This window comes from Dasypus novemcinctus, chromosome 13 (genome assembly GCF_030445035.2).
Source record: "Dasypus novemcinctus isolate mDasNov1 chromosome 13, mDasNov1.1.hap2, whole genome shotgun sequence".
NCBI classification, from domain to species: Eukaryota; Metazoa; Chordata; class Mammalia; order Cingulata; family Dasypodidae; genus Dasypus; species Dasypus novemcinctus.
The window spans coordinates 56,753,844-56,777,081 of NC_080685.1; the positions used below are offsets into that span (position 1 = coordinate 56,753,844).

General features: G+C 41.1%; 1 protein-coding gene across 10 annotated transcripts in view; it reads right to left on the minus strand.

The window, feature by feature from the left end:
• Window positions 1-23,238, minus strand: part of SEC16B (SEC16 homolog B, endoplasmic reticulum export factor) — a 62,153-nt gene that overhangs the window by 33,258 nt on the left and 5,657 nt on the right. For 2 of the 10 annotated variants that reach the window (XM_058310173.1, XM_012519563.3), the window contains exons 1-5: window positions 5,981-6,115; window positions 3,806-4,153; window positions 2,386-2,498; window positions 1,507-1,627; window positions 639-747 (exon numbers count right to left, since the gene is read on the minus strand). In XM_058310173.1, coding sequence (XP_058166156.1) covers window positions 639-747; window positions 1,507-1,627; window positions 2,386-2,498; window positions 3,806-4,095 — 633 coding nt within the window. In that variant the 5' untranslated portion in view covers window positions 4,096-4,153; window positions 5,981-6,115. The other 8 variants (XM_058310167.2, XM_058310172.2, XM_058274779.2 and 5 more) reach the window with 8 other exon arrangements.

Genomic DNA, 23,238 nt, shown 5'->3' on the forward strand with positions numbered 1-23,238 from the left:
GGCCACAGAGCCATAAGATTGAAGCAAGAAGGCAGGGATGGGATGCGGCCTTGGCCCAATGGACAGAGCATTCGCCTACCACATAGGAGGTCCTGGGTTCAAACCCACGGCCTCCTGACTCGTGTGGTGAGCTGGCCCATGCAGAGTGCTGATGAGCACAAGGAGTGCCGTGCCACGCAGAGGTGTCTCCCATGTAGGGGAGCCCCACACACAAGGAGTGCGCCTAGTAAGGAGAGCCACCCCGCGTGAAAAAAGTCCAGCCTGCCCAGGAGTGGCGCCACATACACATGGACAGCTGACGCAGCAAGATGACGCAACAAAAAGAGACACAGATTCTGGGTGCTGCTGACAAGAATGCAAGTGGACACAGAAGAACACACAGTGAATGGACACAGAGAGCAGACAACTGTGGAAGAGGGTGGGAAGAGGTGAGAAATAAATAAAAAATAAATCTTAAAAAAAAAGAAGGCAGGGAAAGGAGTGTGTGAGTGGAGGCTCTGCTGGGAAGGGAGGAATGGGACCCCGAGTTCCTGGCTGCTGCAGACCTCCACCCCCAAGGGCCCTGTCCTGCCGCCGCTGACAGTGCCAGCTGCCATGTGTGGCCACAGGCCACTGGCACCCGTGTCACTTCAGGTTACCTTATTCTTCTGGGCCCCAGGCAGCAGACTCTCTGGAAACAGCTCCCCAGGCCTCTCCTGTCCAGAGTTGGGAACAGGACTGTCTTTATAAGGGTTCTGACTCTTAGATCTGCAGTGAAATGACAGGGAGAGGTAAGAGCAGGTCCCAGGCAAAGCCCAACAAGGCTGAGCTGCTCTCTGCTGCAGGCTTTTATGTTTAAAGAGTGAGCAAGTGTCAGGTCAGCCCCTGGGTCACAAGGAAATGCATTTTCCTCCCATTCGCCACCTCATCTATTAATACCAGGAAAACAAGAGAGTCTGCCTGTCTTCCATAGTGCAGTTACCTGAAGTGACCTCAGACCTGCAGAGAAGGGTTGTCTCTGTAGCCCGTCTCTGGAATGACTTTCAGGTCTAAGGCACCAGAGTTAAGTACACCAGGACAGGTACCTGGGCAAAAGTCTCTCCCCTGCCATGCCTTATCCAAGGGTGATTCCCCATTCTTGGGACACAAGAGGGGGGAAAGGAGAAGTACCCAGCCCAGGTAGGGCCTAGCAGGAGAACTTTGGCAAGGCCAGTCTTGTCATAGCACTTTTGCAAGGCCATGTATGTGCTGCACCAACACAGAATCAAGGTCCTCCTTTAGGATAGATCTCAAGTGGCCCCACAGGACTCAGATTATCCCAAATCATAGAACTGCCTCTCAGAGATAAAACTGTCTCCTTACAGGGTCCATGTTAGCAGATGACCCAGACCATCCTCGTCTATTCCCTAGAACAAAGCAGACTGGCTCCCAGAGATGGGGAGCCAAGCACCAGATGCCGTAAGATTTGCCTAACATAGCCTGAGTTCGGCTGAATCAGGTTAAACTGGTCTCACTTTTCACACTTACTGGAATTGGGTCTCATCATTTGTTCCAAACGGGCTGTTCTGAGTTTCACGATTATGCTCATTGAGGTACTTTTGATTTCGATAATCTTCAGGCCAGATGTAAGGACTCCCTTGCCTTGGAACTGCACCCTCAGAGAAAACAAAATGAAGACAGATCATTCCCTATTTCTGAAAGTTCAGAGAGACACTAGCGAGCTGTGAAGCTGAGTTATGGGAACATAGTAGGTATAAAATTATTTTTGCAAAATTGAATTAAATTCATGAGTGAAAGTGGAAGATAAAAGTCTGTAACATACCCTCTCAGTCCTCTCCAAATGAAGTGGCCCTATATGATAGTATAATGCACGTGTGTGTGTGTGTGTGTGTGTGTTCAACGTTGAAACAGATTTGTCTTTGCTAGCAGGTCAGAATCTGCCTTTATCACTCATCCAAAGCTTTACTATTGGTGAAGGTTTAAAAACTCCTATGTGTGCATTTCTTCTGCCCTCAGGGTGAAGTGATGGCCAGACTCAGACCTCAGGTGGTTACAGCCCAGCCACACACTTAGAACTGACTTCATGTTATTTGTGAGAGCCTATACTCTCAACTCTAAGGAGGAGTATGTAGGTGAAACTACTATCAGCATAATGAGAGTGGTTTCAGCACCATAATGCACCAATACAAGGGAAGCAAATCCTTCCTATCTCTTCCCCTCAAGGCATCTAGGAGTAGGGTCTTTGCTGTGGCTTCATCTGGCTAAGAAGGGAGGGAGGACTGGTGGCCCCTACTTCAGCCCAGCAGTTGCCAAAGATGAGGCCCTGAGCCTGGCTCCTTTGGTCTCAGCACTGTCTGTCACCACCTGAACCCAAATCCCAAAGGCTGCTTGGAGATGATTCCATACCTCTTTCTTCCTGTAGCTGCTGTGGGTGTCCATGATAGTAATAACTTCCATATGCATATTCTTCCCTTAGGATTGGGGAATGATAGCTCTGATAGGGATCCTCATAGCCTGGCCTAAAATATCACAATGAAGTCCAGTCATTCAAGGGCAAGGGTGGTAAAGAGAGAAGCCAAGGAGGAGCTTGAGACACTAGCAAGTTCAGAGGGCAGAATTATGACTTCAGTCTAGAATCAGCTTGAAAACCAAGGTTAATTCTAGAACACATAACCAGAAAATACAGAATCAGAGCAAGAGAAAGGCCTTCTAATAGAATAAAGGGTTTACAGTAAAACCATAGCCAAGTGTCATTCTCTTTCTCCATGTTTCCCTCTTGCTCCCCAAATACACACATCCAAAAATATAAGGAGATATTCTCTAAGAACACCCTGTCCTAAAGTTATCTTAGAAAACCCTTTCATGAGATGACTATGCAAGCACCCAATAAATCATTATAATTTCAATGCAAATTACATATGAAAAAATCAAGTTAGACTACCTTAAATCTGATTACTTGTATTACCTCAGTCTTTAATATATCTCCCTCTGCAAGGTCAAAAACCTAAGAGATATTGGGGAAAGGAACATCATGTTGTTAACATTCTTATTAATTAATAATCCATTGGGAGTTTATAGGGGCAAAATACTTTACAGTAATTGCCATGATTTCAACCCTAAACTTGTAGGCAGGTAAACATCATTTCACCTGGAAAATCTAAAGTAGAACACTGATGGCTTCCAACGTGTCAAGAAATAGCAAGTTCCAGTGCAATCACTAGAACTCAGGAACAGGAATTTCTGATCCTCCAACCTGGAATTACCTCACTGAGACCTCTTCTTCCTGGACTTGAAACCCACAAATTTATATCTGTTTTCTCTCAGAATGATGAAAAAAATTTCCCATGAATTCATTCAATACAGGGTTTTTTTGTTTTTTGTTTGTTTGTTTTGTATAGCTTTCATACTCCAGGCACTGTTCTGGGCAATAGGACTCTTTTTGGAGGTGCCATGTTAACCCTGGGTCAGAGTGGTCCAAGGTCCATGAGGAACTTTTTATAGGATTCCCTAGGAAAAGCTTTTCCATGATCTACATAGATTACTTTTTGCAAGAGTGTCCCATCTGCTCTCTTGTGTGTCACTCTTCTTTCTAACTCACATCCTCCCCCATCACATTGTGATGGCTTCTTAAAGATGTTCCACTAGGGAGATAATTATCTTCAGTCACCCAAAACCAGTCTGGAAAAGGACAGGATTTAGCTAAGGCAGAGTAGCAGGGTAGAGAAGGAAGAAAAAAGTAGAGAAATAAAAGGAAAAGGAAGAAGGAAAAGAACAATTTGTTCATCAGCATGGAGCATTGGATCCTTTCCAAGCCCTAAAGCCATACCTTGTATACCTGGGATAACCACCTTCAAAAAGGTCAACCCCGGACACCGGCTGGTGCCACTCCCCAAGTCGGTACAGATGACGAGCCTGCTGGCGGTCTGCCCTGGGGTCCCAATGTGGCTGGGGGGCCCCTTGGGGGTCTTGCCACTGACGGAAGCTCTCTCCATTGTGCCAAGAGTGAGGAAAGGGCTGTTCATGCCCATCTCTCTGAAGCCCTCGGTCCAGATCCTTTGATGGAGCTGTGGGTCTTCCCCTGGACTGGGGTGGCTGCTGGGGCACCCAAGGTTCCATCCCTGATCCTCTGAGTTTCTCTTGGGTTTTGAGTCAGTTGTGTGGTTATTTTATCTTCCTGTAGACAAAAAAAAAATTATATATATATATATATCATCATCCTCATCCTCATCATCATCTTAAGCCCCTATCTACATGTGGTGGTTGATTAAGCTTTATGCAGAAGTTTACTAGTTAGTTATGGTTCTCCGTAATCTTCTATCTATGACAAAATATGGGTACTGATACAGAGACAAGTATGTTGGTGTTGCTTATAAAATTAAAAAGTAAATTTTTGAGCAACAATAGTTGTGGGAGGCATGGGAAACAGATAACAGCATAGATGCACCTAAAAAATTCTATCAAAGTATCCCAATTCAATAAATGTTTGTTGGTTTATTCTACCAGCATACATCTTCAGCACTTTCTGTGGATTCCCTGTGGTATCATGGAAATAGAGTGGGCCTTGGAGGGAGCTAGACCAGGGTTCAAATCCTAGCTCTGCCATTTACTACCTATGTGACCAGAGAAGTTAGTCAACATTTTCAAGCCTCAATTTCCTCACCCATAAAATGGGTACCATATAGTATTATTGTAGGAGTTAAGAGATAATTATGAAAAAGTGTCTAACACACTGCCTGAGAGATATTCATTGTTCAATAAATAGTAATTAGCATTAGCATTATATCCTCAGCACCATGGGGTACTCAGAGATGAAGATTAGGGTAGTACGAGTGATTGAAGACATTTCTTAAACAAAAAGGAGCTGCAATGTCTTCCCAATTAGGTCTTTTTTGAATCCTTAAATTAACCTTTTAGAAGAAACCCTGTAATATGACCGTACCCTACCTGTCTTCCAGAGGAACCAATGAGATGTAAATCTGAGATGGCTTCCATGGGAAACTAGAGAGCCACATCTCAATACTTCTTTCTAGCCAGAGGTTTTAAAACCTGGAAGTCAACCTCAGCATCAACTAATTTTCCCTGCTGATTCTTCGAAATAAGAAATAGTTCCAGGTGACTGATGACCCTCCGCCTCTGCTCACATCAGTGTCACAGAAGAGCACCTGCTTCCAGCTGCCTCCAAAGGGAAAGGACACATCAGATCTTGCCCCTTCTTAGGGATTGTCTTGTATCAGGAGCATTCACCGACTCAGCAAGCCCCACCCCTTATGATCAATCCAGTTCACTTGCTCTCACTCCTGCGACTCCCAACATAATATGAAAATTCAGATCAGAACAAAAGGTCAAAAGGGCATATGTCAAAACCAAAGCGTCACTCTGCCCTGCCACCACGCAGCCAGGGCCCAAGCTACAGGCCGAGGACTTGGAGACGGCAGTTCCAGTTTCAGAACACACAGGAAGAGCCAGGCACAGACAGGTCCTCCACCTCAAGTCAGTCACAACTCACGGCAGCGTCCTTCCCATGTCAGGCCACTTCCTTGAGGAAGGCAGGTGCAGTGAAAGCCTTTGCCAGCAAAACCTAGGAACCGTCAAATGTCCCAGACAGTCAAAGTGTACTCGGATCTTTCCTGAAGGCCCACGGAACTAAATGCCATTTGGACAAAAGTTAGAGCCACAAAAAGGAAGCTACATTCACCCTGTCCCCAGCTATTTTCACTAGACGGCACTTCCCCAACAGTGAAAGAACAATACACAACTCTTCACTAACATCACAATGCTTTACCAATGCCAGTGAGTTAGACCTTATAAATAAGGATACCAGATGAAAAGCACTTAACGTTTGTAAAATGAAGGAATTACTTCTACTGTGACAAGTTACACTCACACATTCACGTAAATGATAGCCCCTGCCCCCAAGAAGGGCAATGTTGTCCTTTCTAACCGGACAGCAAGCAAGCATAGGTGAAAGAAAGAAAGCAAAGGACCCAGCATGCCCACACACCTGCTCTGACAGTTTCCCACCTTCAGCGCAGCTCCAGAGACCTGACCCAAGAATGCCTCCTCTCCTCTTGGAGACTGTCAAAGTCCAGGTGCCACATCTACCAAGACTTAACTGGCCCTCAGATCTACAGCCAGTTAGTTACCTTTGCAACTGCCCGGCCTCCACGGAGCTGATTCACTAGGGCAAAGTACAGTGAAGCTGCCTCAGTCTGGGACAGACCTAACTTGGCCTATTTGCTCGAAACCCTGTAGAGGCTCGTGCTTCTGTTTGCCTGGTGTGGGCTGCGCCAGGTTCCCTCACAAAGGAAAGCATCCAAACCCCCAGAGCAAACAAGGAAGAGGGGCCATAGGGAGAGGAAATCCCGAAAGCCCTGAGGCAGCCTGGTCTGGTGAGAAGAACGTCGCCTCCTGTTGGCTCGTGGCTCTACCGCTCACTGGCTCTGTGACAAAGAGCCACTGATATCACTTCTCTGAGTCTCGGTTTCCTTTTCTCTAAAATGGGGATAACAATACTTGGCTTATGAGGGTCATTAAGAAAATTCAATGTTGATGAAGTGACACATGATGCTCTATAAATAAATATTACCTTTTCCTTTCATGAGGGGTGAGTTAACTCCACTGGTCTGGCAGGGGGAGGCAATACTCACCTGTCACTAGTAAATGCCAGGTTTGGGCTTCTTTTATTCCTCTTTCTTTCCTTTAGATTCTGATTGTGTAACAAATTTTGTTATCTAGCTGGAAGGCAGATTTAAATGTCCAATACTGAACTGAGGGCACAGAGAATTTTCTATTATAACAAGAGTAATTTTTCACATTTGAAAAAAAACTTTCTGCAGTATTATCAAGGTAAACACAAAGACACTCATGCATACTTTGAATTAATATTTTTAAATTCACAATTTGCTTTTAAAAGGCCCAAATAGTTTTTTCTTTCTTTCAACAAACATTTATTGAGCTCTTATTATGTGTCAGGATTTGGCTCCCATAAATATGAAAGACACAGTTCTTGCCTTTGAGCTGCTCAGTATAAGTAAATCTCAGGTTGCTACTAGTTCAGGGAAACCATCACTACCATGCCACATGTTCAGATAGGGAAATGTACCCGAGCTAGAAGATTTTGTCTCCAGCCTCTCAACTGACTTCTAGGACCTGGCAACTAAGTATAGAATTTTCTGACTGTGGATTATGAGTTCTTACCTCAATGGTGGGTCATGAACATTGATTCATTAATGGCAGACTGCCTTCTTAATCCCCCTGGGAAGAAGTACTAGAGAAGGAATCCTAACAGCAGAAATCATAGCAGGACTGATTATAACACAGATTCAGGCGTCAAACTGTGTTCTGACAGACCACAGTTGCAGTCATCAAAGTTTGGCATAACTCCCTGGGCTTATAGCATGACGTTAGTCCTGCCCCTGTAACACTAGCTGCATTGCAGAGATATTAACTTGGAAGGTACTTAGAGGTTGTTGGGTTTTTTTTTTTCAGATACATAGATCACACAAAATGTTACGTAAAAAAATAAGAGGTTCTCATATACCCCACTTCCCACACCCCATACCCCCTCCCCCACATCAACAACTTCTTTCATTAGTGTGGTACATTCATTCCATTTGATGAGTACATTTTGGAGCACCGCTACACAGCATGGATTATAGTTTACATATCCATTCCATTCAGTGGGTTATGGCAGGATTTATAATGTCCTGCATCTCTGCCTGCAATATCATCAACTCTAAGTCCCAAAAATGCCCCATAGCATACCTCTTTTTCCCTCTCCTTGCCTTCAGCAACTCCCGTGGCCACTATCTCCACATCAATGATATAATTTCTTCCATTGCTAGAGTCACAATAATTTTATAGTAGAATACCAGTAAGTCCACTCTAATCCATATCTTATTCCTACATCTTGAGGGAGTCCGCTCCACCTCTACATCTAGAGGAGGCCTAGATCCCATACGGCTGATGGATGCCGTTCTCCAGTTTGCTGTTGTAGACTCTCTCAGTTCCTTGGTGTGGTGACTGACCATCCTCACCTCCCTGTTAGCTGACCTGGGTAAGTCCAACAAACTGGAGAGTAGATGTTGCAACGCTGCTGAGGCTCAGGGTCCAGCTGGCACAGAGGTTATTTAATCACTTTACTTTATTGATATAAAACTAAGATCCAGAGAAACAGAGTGATTTACCCAAGATCACAAACCTAACTAAAAGTTCAGTCAGAATTATACTGGTGCGTTGGAGCTGATAATTACATACTCAGTAATTTTGTGAGCCACTTTTTAAACTGTTGGAAATCTGAATTCCACCATGGAGGGAGTATTTACACCACAGAAATTGGCAAATCCTACAAAGCAAGGTTTGTTTGTTTTCCCAGAGGGTCAGTTTACCAGCATAACAATCCCAAATTCCTAGTTTCTAATTCAACATTCTTTCCACTACAGAAATGTCATTCAATACCCTTCACTACACTTTTTGGTTTAAATATTTAGCCCAGTTATTCTAAATGCATCTTTTGTGATATCCCAAAGCATTTCTAATTATCTCAAGAGTCATTATGAAACTCTTCAAACACTAACCAACCAAAATTAATTTTAATTAGCTTTAATTATTGTTTATAGACATATGGCATCCAACACTTATATGGGTCATGGAATGAAATAAATTGAAGTGAGATCTCCCACTACGAAAGGCTTGGGACTGATCAGCCCCTGCCTTTCCCGGCCCCTTGCATATGCAGTTACTGAAGTCTTTCTACCTGGCAACTCAATTCCTCTCAGTTTCTAAACCAAATTTACCCACACCAACAACATATTAGCAGTTCAATCCCTACCAGGAGGTGGGCAAGATTAGAGTTGCCATCCCATGTCTAGGTTGCAGTGCCCTTGCAGTTCCCCCAGCTCCCTCATGCCCAAATAGCTGCAGTCTTCACATTATTCCCACAACTAGTGCCCTGTCCTCAAGACTGATTCCTGCACTGCCTTCCAACTGTCCCTGGGGTTGGAACCCTGGAAGCTTGCTAACTTCCTTTCCCAGTCCCTATTCTCCTACTAAAATCCCTAATAGGGTCTTGATTCAACCTGGAGTTTGAAGATGCCAGATTGACACTCTCTAGCAAAAATGTCGTCACTGCCAGGAGAATGATGCTGCAAACCTCTACCCACCAGAACGGGGCTGATGAAGAGTTATGAACACCCACCTGGATCCGAGTCAGGTGTGCCAGGAATCCTTGAGCAGAGTGATGTAAAATAACTGGTTACTCTTGCAAGGGATAGCTCAGCTGCAGAGACGCCCCCCAGGCCTGACCCCATTCCTTAACTGAAAGTAAAAAGGTAGAAAACAGACTGAGAGGATCTACATCAAGATGTGAATAGTATCGTAGTTATCCTGTCTGGGTAATAGGATTATGGGTGGTTTTGTTTTCTAATTCTTGCTTGTCCGTATTTTCTAACCTTTCTACAATTAATACGTACTATTTTAAAAGACAAAACCAATTTTTATTATTTTTTAATCATTGCTATGTCCAAACATCAGTAACTAGTTAAACTCCCAAGTTGTTAAAATGGAGCTGTGATTTCCCAAAACATCCATGATTGAATAACTGTGCTCAGTCTGCTCTTCTGGATAGAGGCCAAATGGTTCATTCACTAAACAAATGTTTATTGAACACCTACTATATACCCAGCATTGCCATATCCACTGAGAATACAAAGATAAATAACATATGGTTCCTGCCCTAATGAAATATTCAGTCCAGTGGAGCATTTGATGTGCAAATACATAATCATAATACAATGCAATCATTATTCTCATGGAAGTATCATTGATTTTCTAATGGAAGAAAAGTGGAAGATGCAACTCTAGCTATTCAAGGCTATTTGAAAAATTCAAAAAGACAGATGAATACATAAACTAGAGCCACTTCAAAGAGGGGAAGAGAGGAGACAGATATATATTCTTATATATATATATACACACACACACACAATAAATTTTCTATAAAATAGAATCATCATGAATTGGTACTGTGTTGATTGTAGACAATGAAGAAAAGGGAGAAATCAAGGACAACCCCAAGTTTTCAGGCCTTGGAGAGGTTGCCATGTTGCCTTTGTTTCAGTTTTGTTTTCACTTTCTTTTTTTTACCAATTATATTGATACATATTAATAAAGCATAAACCCATCCAAAGTGTATAATCGATGGTATTCAGTATAATCACATAGTTGGGCATTCATCACTTGAATCACTTTTAGAGCATTTTCATTATTCCAACAATAATAAACAAACAAAATGTCATCACCTCTCAACCTATGTTTCCCTTGCCATACATAGTTGCTACTTTGTTTCCTTCTTTCTAGTATCTTTGTATTTACATTTTGTAAAAACAGTCTTATATATGCAATATCACCCATATTCATATTTTACATGAGGTTTCAGTATCTTTTTTGTAAAGATTTATTTTTATTGACTTCTCTCCCCACTCCCCGCCCTTTCCCCCCATTGTCTATTCTCTGTGTCCATTCACTGTGTGTTCTTCTGTGTCTGCTTGTATTCTCATTAGGCAGCTCCAGGAACTGATCCTGGGACCTTCCAGAGTGGGAGAGAGGTGATTACTTTCTTGCACCACCTCAGCTCCCCTGTTCTGCTACATATTATTTTCTCCCCTCTGTGTCTCTTGTTGCATCATCTTGCTGCATCATCTTGTTCTCTGGGATTGCTGGCCCTCCTGTGCAGGGTGGTTTTTCCCACACAAGGTGGCATTCCCACACAGGGCAGTTCTCCTGTGCAGGGCTGCATTCCTGCATGAGCGGACACTCCACGTGGGCCAACTTGCCCTCACCAGGAGGCCCTGGGCATCAAATCCTGAACTTCCTATATGGTAGACAGGAGCCCAGTTGGTTGAGCCACATCCGTTTCCCCATTTCTTAGTTTTATTCTAGTAATATGCGTGACCTTAGACTTTTCCTTTCGACCACTGTCACACCCGTATAATAGCTCTGCTATTTACAAACATTATGACATGCTTTCACCATGTCTATAGATTTCTATTCATTTACAAACGACCTTTCTACCAATTCTGCACAGATTAACCCTCAGCTTTCCATTCTCTACCCTCATTCTATTTTCTAGGGACCTATATTCCAAGTATTAACTCCATGAATTTACTCATATTTAGTTCTTTTTTTTTAAGATTTATTTATTTATTTATTTCTCTGCCCCCACCCCCACCCCAGTTGTCTGTTCTCTGTGTCTATTTGCTGCACCATCTTCTTTGTCCACTTCTGTTGTTGTCAGCGGCACGGGAATTCGTCTCTTTTTGTTGCGTCATCTTGTTGTGTCAGGTCTCTGTGTGGGTGGCACCATTCTTGGGCAGGCTGCACTTTCTTTCACTCTGGGCGGCTCTCCTTACAGGGCGCACTCCTTGCACGTGGGGGTCCCCTACCCGGGGGACACCCCTGCGTGGCACAGCACTCCTTGCGCGCATCAACACTGCGCATGGGCCAGCTCCACACGGGTCAAGGAGGCCCCGGGGTTTGAACCACAGACCTCCCATATGGTAGGCGAACACCCTATCTACTGGGCCAAGTCCGCTTCCCCATATTTAGTTCTTAATAGCACAATCATACATTATTTGTCCTTTTGTGTCTGGCTTGCCTCACTCAACATAATGTCCTCCACGTTCATGCATTTGTCATATGCTTCATGACTTCATTTCTTCTTATCACTGTGTAATATTCCATAGTGTATATACTCCACATTTTGTTTATCCATTCGTCAGTTGATGGACACTTGAGTTATTTCCAACTTTTGACAATCATGAATAACACCACTATGAACATCAATGTGCAGATGTTGTTTCCTGTCACTGCTCTCAGTTCTTTTTGGTACTTACCCAGTAGTGGTATTGCCAGATTACACAGCATTCTATATTCAACTTCCTTAGGAGCTCCACAGTGGCTGTACCATTCTACATTCCCACCAATAGTGAGTAAACATTCCTATGTCTTCACATTCTCTCCAACATTTACAATTTTCCAACTTTTGAATAGTGGCCAGTCTAATAGGTGTGAAATGATATCTCATTGTAGTCTCAATTTGCATTTCCCTAATTGCTAGTAATGTTGAACATTTTTTCATGGGTTTCTTCTCCATTTATATTTCTTATTTGGACAATTGACTTTTCAAGTCTTTTGCCCATTTTTTAATCTGGTAATTTATCTTTTTATTGTTAAGTTGTATGATCTCTTTATATATCATAGCTATTAAACCTTTATTGGATATGTGATTACTAAATATTTTCTCTCATTGAGTTGGCTGCCTTTTCACCATAATGATAAAGTCCTTTGAGGTGCAAAAGTATTTAATTTTGAGAAGTTCCCATTTATCTATTTTATCTTTTGTTGCTTGTACTTTGGGTATATCTTAAAGATATTTTCCCATGATTTCTTGTAGGAGTTTTATGGTTGCTTTTATATTTTTATATGTTGCTTTTATATTTAGGTCCTTGATCTATTTTGAGTTAATTTTTGTATAAGGTATGAGATAGGGATTGCCTTTCTTTTGGGGGGGGGCGGGAGGAGTGGTGGATATGGCTATCCCATTAGTTCTCCAAACACCATTTGTTGAATAGACTGTTTTGGCCCAGCTGGGAGGGCTTGACCATCTTGTCAAAAGTCCCTTGACTGTAGATGTAAGGGTTTATTTCTGAGTTCTCAATTCAGTTCAGTTGGTCAATCTGTCTGTCTTTATGGCAGAACCAGGCTGTTTTTATGAATATAGCTAAGTAATAAGTTTTAAAGTCAGGAAGTAAGAGTCCTCCAACTTCATTCTTCTTTTTGAGGATATTTTTGGCTATTCAGGGTGTCTTACCCTTCCAAATAAATTTGATAATTGGCTTTTCCATTTCTGCAAAAAAGGCTGGTATGATTTTTATTGGGATTGCATTGAATCTGTAAATCATTTAGGGAAGAATTGACCTCTTAATTATATTTATTCTTCCAATCCATAAACACAGAACGTCCTCCCATTTATTTAAGTCTTCTGTGATTTCTTTTAGCAATGCTTTGCACTTTTCTGAATACAGGTCCTTTATGTCCATAGTTAAGTTTACTCCTAAATATCTGATTATTTTAGTCACTAGTATAAACAGATTTTCTTTCTGATTTCCACCCCAGACTGCACCTCAGTAGTGTATAGAAATACTATTGATGGTGAATTAATCTTGTATCTCACCGCTTTGCTGAACTCATCTATTAGTTCTAATAGCTTTGTTGGAGATTTCTCAGGCTTTCTAGATATACGATCATATCATCAGTGAATAGTGAAGGTTTTAATTCTTCCCTTCCTATTTGGGTGCCTTTTATTTCTTCTTTAATTGCTTTAGCTGGAACTTCTAGCACAACATTGAATAATAATGGTGACAGTGGGCATCCTTGTCTTTTTCCTGATCTTAGCAGGAAAACTTTCAGTCTTTCACCATTGAGTACAATGCTAGCTGTAGGTTTTTCATACATGCACTTTACTATATTGAGAAAACTTCCTTCTATTCCTATCTTTTGGAGTGTTTTATCAAGAAAGCGTGCTGTGTTTTTGTCAAAACGCCTTTTCTGCATCCATCAAGAGGATCATATGAGTTTTCTTCTTCAATTTATCAATGTGGTTTATAACACTAATTGATATTCTTGTGTTGAACCACCCTTGCAGACCTGGGATAAACACACATGATTGTGATATATAATTCTTTTAATGTGCCTTTGGATTCTGTTTGCAAGTATTTTGTTGAGAATTTTTGCGTCTATATTCATTAGCAAAATTGGTCTGTAATTTTCTTTTTTGTAGTATCTTTATCTGGTTTTGGTATTAGGATGATGTTGGTTTCATAGAATGAGATTGGTAACATTCTTTACTGTTCAATTTTTTGGAAGAGGTTGAGCAGAATTGGTATTAGATCATCTTTGAATGATTGGTACAATTCACCTGTGAAGCTATCTGGTCCTGGGTTCTTCATCTTTGGGAGGTTTTTGATGACTGTTTCCACCTCTTCACTTATGATTGGTTTGTTGAGGTCTTCTATTTCTTCTAGGATGTGTAGGTGGTTCGTGTGCTTCTATGAATTTTTCCATCTCATCTACATTGTCTAGTTTTTTGGCAAACAGTTGTTCATAACATCTTCTTATGATCTCTCTTATTTCTGCAGGGTCAGTGGCAATGTCCCCTCTCTCATTTCTGATTTCATTTATTTGCATCTTCTCTCTTTTTTCTTTGTCATTCTAGCTGAGGGTTTGTCAATTTTGTTGATCTTCTCAAAGTACCAAGTTTTGGTTTTGTTGATTCTCTGGTGCTTTTCTGTTCTTAATTTCATTTATTTCTGCTCTGATCTTTATTATTTCTTTCCTTCAGCTTGGTTTGGGATTAGTTTGCCATTCTTTTTCTAGTTCCTCCATGTGTGCAGTTAGATCTTCAATTTAAGCTTTTTCTTCTTTTTTGTTATAAGCAATGAGGGCTATAAATTTCCATGTGTTACTGCCTTTGAAGTGTACCACAGGTTTGATATGTAGGGTTCTCATTTTCCTCAAGATATTTGCTGGATTCTCTTGCAATTTCTTCTTTGATCCATTGATTATTTAAGATTGTGTTGTTTAATCTCATATATTTATGAATTTTCCATTTTTCATCCATTACTGATTTCCAGCTTCATTCTGTTATGTTCATTGATCATTCTATTATGATCAAAGTGTTCTGTATAATTTCAATCTTTTCAAATTTAAGGAGACTTGTCTGGGACCCAGCATATGGTTTACCTTGGAGAAGGATCCATGAGCATTTAAGAAGAATGTATATCCTGCTGTTTAGGGGTGCAGTGCTCTATAGATGTCTGTTTGGTTTAGTTCATTTATCATGTTATTAAAGCCCTCTGTTTCTTTATTTATCCTCTGTCCAGACGTTCTATCCAATACTGAGAGTGGTGTATTGAAGTCTCAACTACTATTGTAGAGCCATCTATTTCTCCCTTCAGTTTTGCCTGTGTGTGCCTCATGTATCTTGGGGCACTCTGGTTAGGTGCATAAATATTTAGTATAGTTATTTCTTCCCATTGAATTGCCCTTTTTATTAATATATAATGATGCTCTTCATCCCTTATAACAATTTTGCATTTAAATCTATTTTGTGGGAGTGGATGTGGCTCAAGTGATTGAGTGTCTGCTTCCCACATGGAAGGACCAGCTTCAGTTGTCAGAGCCTCCTTAAAAACAAACAAATGAACGAACAAACAAGCAAAACAGGCAATGGAATCAGCTCAGGGGAGCCTATGTGGCTCAATGGTTAAGCACTGGCTTTCCTCCTACAAGGTCCCAGGTTCAATCCCCAGCACTAGTACCTCAAAAAAAAAATTTTTTTTTGTCTGATATTGGTATCATTACTCCAGCTCTTTTTTGGTTCCTCTTTGTATGGAAACCCAACCTTTCACTTTCAACCTGGTCGTGTCCTTATGACAGAGGTAAGTCTCTTGTAGACAGCATATAGATGGCTCATGTTTTTTATCCATTCTATCAGTCTATGTCTTTTGATTGGGGAGTTCAAGCCATTAACATTCAACATTATAACTGTAAAGGCATTACTTAACATTCCATTTGTCCTTCGTTTTCTGTTGTTATATCTTACTATTGTCTGTCTTTTTACCCTTTAATTTACCCCTGTTAATAATCTTCATTTCCACACTTCTCTCCAAGTCTCTCATCCTTGTTTTTTCCTTTCAGGCAGCAGCATTTCCTTGTAATTCTGGTGTTTTGATAATATATTCTATCAGTTTTTGTTTGTTTCTCTGTGAAGACTTTGAACCGTTTTGCCAGATACAGTATTCAGTACCTTAAATACATCATACCACTTTCTTCTTGCCTCCCTGATTTCTGATGAGAGGTCAGCACTTAATCTTATCAAGAGTCCCTCACATGTGATGTTTTGCTTTTCTCTTGCAGTTTTCAGAATCCTCTCTTTATCTCTGATATTTGTCATTCTGAATAGTAGTTTCTCTGGGTAGGTCTATTTGAATTTATTCTGTTTGGGGTGCATTGTTCTTCTTGGTTATTGGTATTTATGTCTTTTATAAGGGTTGGGAAATTCAGTTATTTCAGTTATCCTCAAATATTCTTTCTGCCCCTTTTTCATTCTTTACTCCTTCTGGGACACTGATAATGTATATGTCTGTGCTTTTGGCATTGTCATTCAATTCCCTGAAAACCTGTCCCATTTTTTCCATTCTCTTCTCTTTCTGTTCTCCTGTCTTTTCCATTTCAGATATTCCATATTTGAAATCACTAATTCTGTCTTCAAGCAATTAAAATCTGCTCTTTGAAAATACTTGTAATGTATTTTTAATCTCATCCATTGTGTCTTTCATTCATTCCCATAAGCTCTGTTATGTTTCTTTGCAGGCTTTCAAGTTGTTGTTCTTTATGCTTACCCAGTGTCTTTTTAATATCCCCTATCGCTTTAGTCATATTTTCTTTCAGTTGTTGAATTGATTAGGAAAGTTGTGTGATTATCATTAATAGTTTTAAATCCTGTATTTCTTCAGGATATTTGATTTGTTCCTTTGTCTGGGCCTTCTCTTCCTGTTTCCTGGTGTGGCTTGTAATTTTTTGCTGATGTTTAGGCATCTGAATATGTTGGTGAATTTACTCATGGCCAATTTCTCTCTCTTCTGCTTATTGTTTTTTTTTTTCACAGTTCTTCTTTGATATTTGGTTCAACTCATTCTAAGTCTTTAAATCTTTTGCCCAGCTTAAGTTATCAAAATTGGGCCAGGGACTCCCTAATGGGAGTGGGGGAGGGGAGCCCTTTCCAGCCTCCTCAGGAGATTTGTAACTCACATTTTTTGCTTCAGATTTTTCATCCATCTGTCCCTCACCCTCCTAGGAGTTGTGCAGCACTGTCCTGGTCTGCTGACCCCCAAAGCAGGTCCCTTGGAAAGCTTTTGGCCCTTTCTCTGTTTTTTTGTGAAGGAGTTGAGCCCTGCCTGCCTACTCTGACGTCATCTTTCCAGAACTCCTGCCTTTGTTTTTTGTTGTTGTTGTTTGAATAAATAATCTTGGAAGAAGTACCCATTTGATGGGGAAGATGATGAATTCAGTTCTGGACATGAGAACTGCAGGGGACCTGTGGGGTGCAGAGGTAAGTGTGGTCAATAAGTAAATGGCTATGGGGGTCTAGACCTCAAGAGAGAAGTCTGAGAAGGAGAGAGAGAGATATGGCAGTTGAAGCTACAGGTGTGGATAGTTTTGCCTAAGAAAAGCTTAGAATAAGAAGACAAGTCCAAGGATGGACTTATGAGGAACATCAACATTTAAGATATGGGCACATAAAGAACAGCTTATGAAAAGTTCTATGGGGAAGCAGATTTGGCCCAATGGATAAGGCATCTGCTTACCACATGGGAGGTCCAAGGTTCAAACTCAGGGCCTCCTGATGCGTGTGATGAGCTGGCCCACGCGCAGTGCTGATGCACGCAAGGAGTGCCGTGCCATGGAGGGGTGTCCCCCGCGTAGGAGAGCCCCACGCACAAGGAGTGCGCCCTCTAAGGAGAGCCACCCAGCACGAAAGAAAGTGCAGCCTGCCCAGGAATGGCGCCACACACACGGAGAGCTGACACAACAAGATGAGGCAACAAAATGAGACACAGATTCCAGGTCCCGCTGACAAGAATACAAGTGGACACAGAAGAACATACAACAAATGGACACAGAGAACAGACAATTCGGGGTGGGGGGTGGGAGGAAGGGCAAGGGGGGGCAGGGAAGGGGAAAGAAATAAATTAAAAATCTCTAAAAAAAAAAAAAAAAAAAGAAAAGTACCATGGAGGTTCCAGAAAGGTAGACAGAGAACCCAAGAGAGAGTAATATTCTGCAAAGCAGGGGAGATGACAGATTCAAAAATGGGAGAAAGTCAACAAGTTAAAAGCATTCCCTAAATCACAGTATTTGGCCATCGGGAGGTTTGGTGATCTCAAAAGGAACAATTTCAGTGGAAGTATGACCACGGGAATGAAGGAATAGAGAGAGAAACCACTTAAATAGCCAATGGAAAGTAATGAATAGGAGACAGCAAGTATTAATTACTCTTCTAGCAGCCTGGCTCTGAAGACAAGTGGGTGGGAGCAGGGGCCACTATGAGGCACTCTGGTTTGAAGAATTGGTTTAACTAAAGAGGGTAAATACTGATTCATTTGGAGGAATCCAAGATATGGAAAAGAAATACAATTACTGAAGTAACAAATATCAGAAGAGGCTTGTCTTGTGGGAGCCAGGGTATAAGATATAAGAATAAATTTAGCTAAGAAGAAGGGAACTCTTTTCCTGATAAAGGAAGAAAGGAGGTAAAGATGGAAAACAGTTCATACGTAAAGAGACTGGAAATGGAGAATTCATGTCCCATGGCTGCAGGTAATCTCTGTAGAATAGAATTCCAAATTCTACTGGTTAAAGAGCAGAGTGAGCATTTGGTAAGAGACTTGAGAAAAATTGTGAATGACCTGTGTGGAAAACACGAGCAGGTTTCAACTAGGAACATGTCCTCAGAGTGACGAGTGGGCTGGAAATGCAGCTGTTACTACTTCTTAACCAAAGTGGGAATGACTAGGTAATGTCCACAACTGCATTTATCATGACTCTTTTCAGTCAACAAGCATCTCACATATTAGACTCTAAGAATGAGTCAAGGGGCAAAGTTTTAGTGTACAGCAGCTACTTGACTCCAGCAGACAAAGCCACCCCTTGGTGTACGTCTCACACACACGAATTTCATGGTCACAGCCAGTGATTAGTTCCAAGGCTTTGACCCGTTCCTTCAGGTGAGCTGGGTGGCAGGCGAGATGTTGAACAGCATGTGCTGATCAGCAGTTCCAGTTATCAGGAAGGAAGTGTGCCAGAAAATATTAATCTGAAGGCCAGAGGCAATTAGTCTGTGTGTCATCCCTGGTGCAGTCCCCAGAGGCTACTAGTGCCTATCTTGGGATTCTTACCCTTACACAAGCTTAGAAGTGGATGTCTGGGCACAATGCAGCTTTCCTACAGGACCATAAAATCCTGTGTATGAGCCCCAGCAAAAGCCTCCATTAAACTAACACTTACTCAACTGTCTACAAACCTGACCTCACTGCATCTGCCTCTGCGGCCAAGAGCTAGAGAAGCAGAATGCCATTCAAGAAGAATGACTCCATTCTTCCTTATCAATCTTGGGTTGGCAGAAGTGGCCCCAAATTCTCTAACTCTTTACCCCTCCCATTTTACTGATGCCCCCTCAATCAGGATGAGTGGGGTGCCAGAGGGATGCTACTGTGACTTCTGACCCCATATCAAGTCCATCAGGCAGAGGTGACTCACCAACCCACAGAGGTATACCAACCTAGAATGAATGAAATGACTAAATGAATTAAAGGGCTGCAATATGCTTGGAGTGTTTTCCAAACCCCAAAATTCAACAGAATGTAAGTTCCCTAAACTAACAGAAAAACATGGTGGTACTAGAATAAGGCAGCCAGGATTTAAATCTCAATCCTCCTGTTCTCTGGCTGTGTCAACTTGGGTGAGTTACTCTGTGTCTCCTTTTCTTCAGTTGTAAAATGAGGATAATAACAGAACCTACCTCTCAGAGTTATTGTAAGGGTAAAATTAGATTTAAAATCTACAAATTACTTGACATATGGTACATAATCAATGCTAACTATTATCATTTCCCTGGAAATACTCTGCACAAGTATTCTTAGTAGGCCTAAGAAGTATTCTGCACAAGTCATCAGTAAGGGATTAGGTGACTCTCCATTACTGCTATGAAATCCCCAACTCCTCCTTGACACTTAATCCAGTCCCTCCACTGAGCCATGAGATCAGAAAAATGGAGAAACTGTATCTCACAAGTGCACAGGAAGAAAAAGGATGGTCTAAGTTGAGAACATCAGAATTAGAAACTTCAAGAAAGTGCAGCCCAGTGCTTCTTGCATTGGAGTCTTTGTAGTCCCAGGAACAATGCAGGAAGATATGGGATAAGAATCATTTTAATTTTTTATAAGTAATTTTAAAGAGTATTTTAATTTAAAACAAATACTAATATTATGAAATGAATTTCAGTATTGCATTAATTTTTAAGATGAGCACAAGACTTTAAAGAAATTTCATCCTTGCAATGGAACAGACACACACTCACACCCCTACACACACACATACCCTGCACCCCCCAGATATCACTGTCTGCTTTCTGGTAGAAATGTCTGAAAGACACATTCTGAACAAGGGCAGATAGTCAAACGCACAGAGCCGCTGAGCTGGAAAGACCCTCTGGAATGTATCCATCCCTATAGGCAAGACAGCGCCTGAGACTCAGGCCAAGGCTCTCACTCACATGCAGCTCTTTCACTCTCAGAGACCCACAGCACTTCCAGCTCTGGAGAGAACTTCTCTATTAGCTAAGACTCGAGAGGTTACCCAGGAGTCCAGTGACACTTTCACTTTACTTGGGATGAGCAGTGTTTCTTCTCAAGGGAAGGCAGGTCCTCAGCTCCTTATAGAAACACACCCCAATATTTTAGAGTCAAGATGCTCTTCCTGATGTATAACAGCATTGTGTAACACACATGCCTGGAAAACAAGTGGCTCAGACTCTTATTTAAACTGTTTGAATAGGAGAAGACAGTCATCAAGACGCTTGGCAGTCTTCTCTCCTCCAGGATACATAGTCCCAATCCTGTTTGTTTCCTTATAAAATTTTCTTATCTCAATCATTTTGGGATGCAAGGGTCCAGAGGGAAAGAAAATAAGAATTGAAACCAGGATTCCATTTTAGCTCTGCTATTTCTAAAGGCTACGTGCCTTTAGCAAAATCACCCAGACTTGACGAACCCCAGCTTCCTCATCTTTATAACGAAGTTTAAATCTTTATAATGAAACATAGGGTGCTTACTTTGGCAGCACATATAATAAAATTGGAACAATACAGGATGACATACAAATTCATGAAGCATTTCTACTAAAATAAAAAAGTACTCATCGGGCTATGATATAAATGAAACAACATGTAAAATGACACCCAGGGAAACACCTACTATAGACAGGAGGTTTTCAATAAATCTTTGCCTTTCTCTTTTCCAGGTTCTTTACATTCTTTTTAAAAGGTGTGACTCAAAACTAAAGAGCATGGCCCAGTACAATGGTTAAAGGCTCAGCTTTTTTGGAGTCAGACAGAATTGAATTTGAGTCCCAACGCCTCCATTGATTAGTGAGACTTGAGCAAATTACTTAACCTCTCAACCCAAGTGTTGTTATTTGTTAAATGAGTGTATAATAGACATCTTCACAAGGTTGTTGTAGGATAAATAAGATGAACTGTTCATGGCAGGTAGTAGGTTCTCAATTAATATTTGATAAATAAATGAATGCAAACCTAGGAAAAGCATTTAGCATAGTGCCTATACACAGTAAGTACTCAACAAATGGTTGTTGTTGATTTTGTTCTTTAAAAGAGCATAACAGGGAGTGGATATTGCTCAAGCAATTGGGCACCAGCCTCCCACGTGGGAGGGCCCAGGTTCAGTCCTAGGGCCTCCTGAGGAAAATGAGCAGACAGATGAGGGAACCATCTAGGGGGGTGGAGGGGATTAATTTTTTTTAAAAAGAGCATAGCACTGTAAAGGACTTGTACATGGAAAACTATAAAGCTTTGCTAAAAGAAATCAAAGAAGATCTAAATAAATGGAAGGATATTCCATGTGCATGGATTGGAAGATTAAACATGGTCAAGATGGCAATTCCACCCAAAATGATTTCGATTCAATGCAATCCAAATAAGTTCCAGCAGCCTTCTTTGCAGAAATGAGGAGGCCAATCATCCAATTTATTTGGAAGGGTAAGGAGCATCAAATAGCCAAAAATATCTTGCAGAAAGAACTAATTTGGAGGACTCAGATTTCCTGATTTTAAAACTTATTACATGTCAAAACAGCATGGTACTAGCACAAGGAAAGATGTATATACCACTGGAATCAAATTGAGAATTCAGAAATGGACCTGCACATCTAAGGCTAATTGACTTTTGACAAGGCTGCCAAATCCACTCAATTGGGAAAGAACAGTCTCTTCAACAAATGGTACAGGGAGAACTGGATATCCATATGCAAAAGAATGAAGGAGGACCCCTATCTCATACCATACACAAAATTTAACTCAAAATGGATCAAAGACCTAAATATAAGAACCAGGACTATAAAACTCCTAGAAGAAAACATAGGGAAGCATCTTCAGGATCTTGTGTTAGGAAATGGCCTCTTAAGCTTTATACCCAAAGCATAAGCAAAAAAAGAAACTTGGACCTCATCAAAATTAAAAATTTTTGTGCATCAAAGGACATTATCATGAAAGTGAAAAGACATCCTCCGCAATGGAGAAAATATTTGGAAACCACATATCTAATATGCGTTTAATAGCCAGAATTTATAAAGAAATCCTACAACTCAACAATAAAAAGACAAACAAACCAATTTGAAAATGGGCAAAAGACTCAAATAGACATTTCTCCAAAGAATATATACAAATGGCTAAAAAGTACATGAAAAGATGCTCAACATCATTAGCCATTAGGGAGATGCAAATCAAACCCACAATGAGATACCATTTCACACCCACTAGAATGGCTACTATTTAAAAAAAAACAGGAAATTACAAGTGTGGAGAAACAGGAACACTCATTCATTGCTGGTGGTAATGCAAAATGATGCAGCTGCTGTGAAAGTTTCCTGAGGAAGTTAGGTATAGAAATACCATATGACCCAGTAATCCCACTACTAGGTATGTACCAAGAAGAACGGAGAGCAGGGACTCAAACGGTTATTTGCACACTGATGTTCATGGCAGAATTATTCATAATTCCCAAAAGATGGAAGCAACCCAACTGTCTGTCAACTGATGAATGGGTGAAAAAAAAAATGTGGTATATACGCACAATGGAACATTATTCAGCATTAAAAAGGAATGAAGTTCTGATTCATTCGACAACATGGATGAACTCTGAAGTCATCATGTTGAGTGAAATAAGCCAGACAAATATTGTATGATCTCACTGATATGAAATAATTGGAATAAGCAAACTCATAGTGTTACCAGGGGCCAGGCTGCAGGTAGGAAATGGGGAGTTAATGCTTAAACTGAAGGCAATTTCTATTTGGGTTGACTGTAAAGTTTTGGTAATGGATGGTGATGATGGTAGCACAACATTGT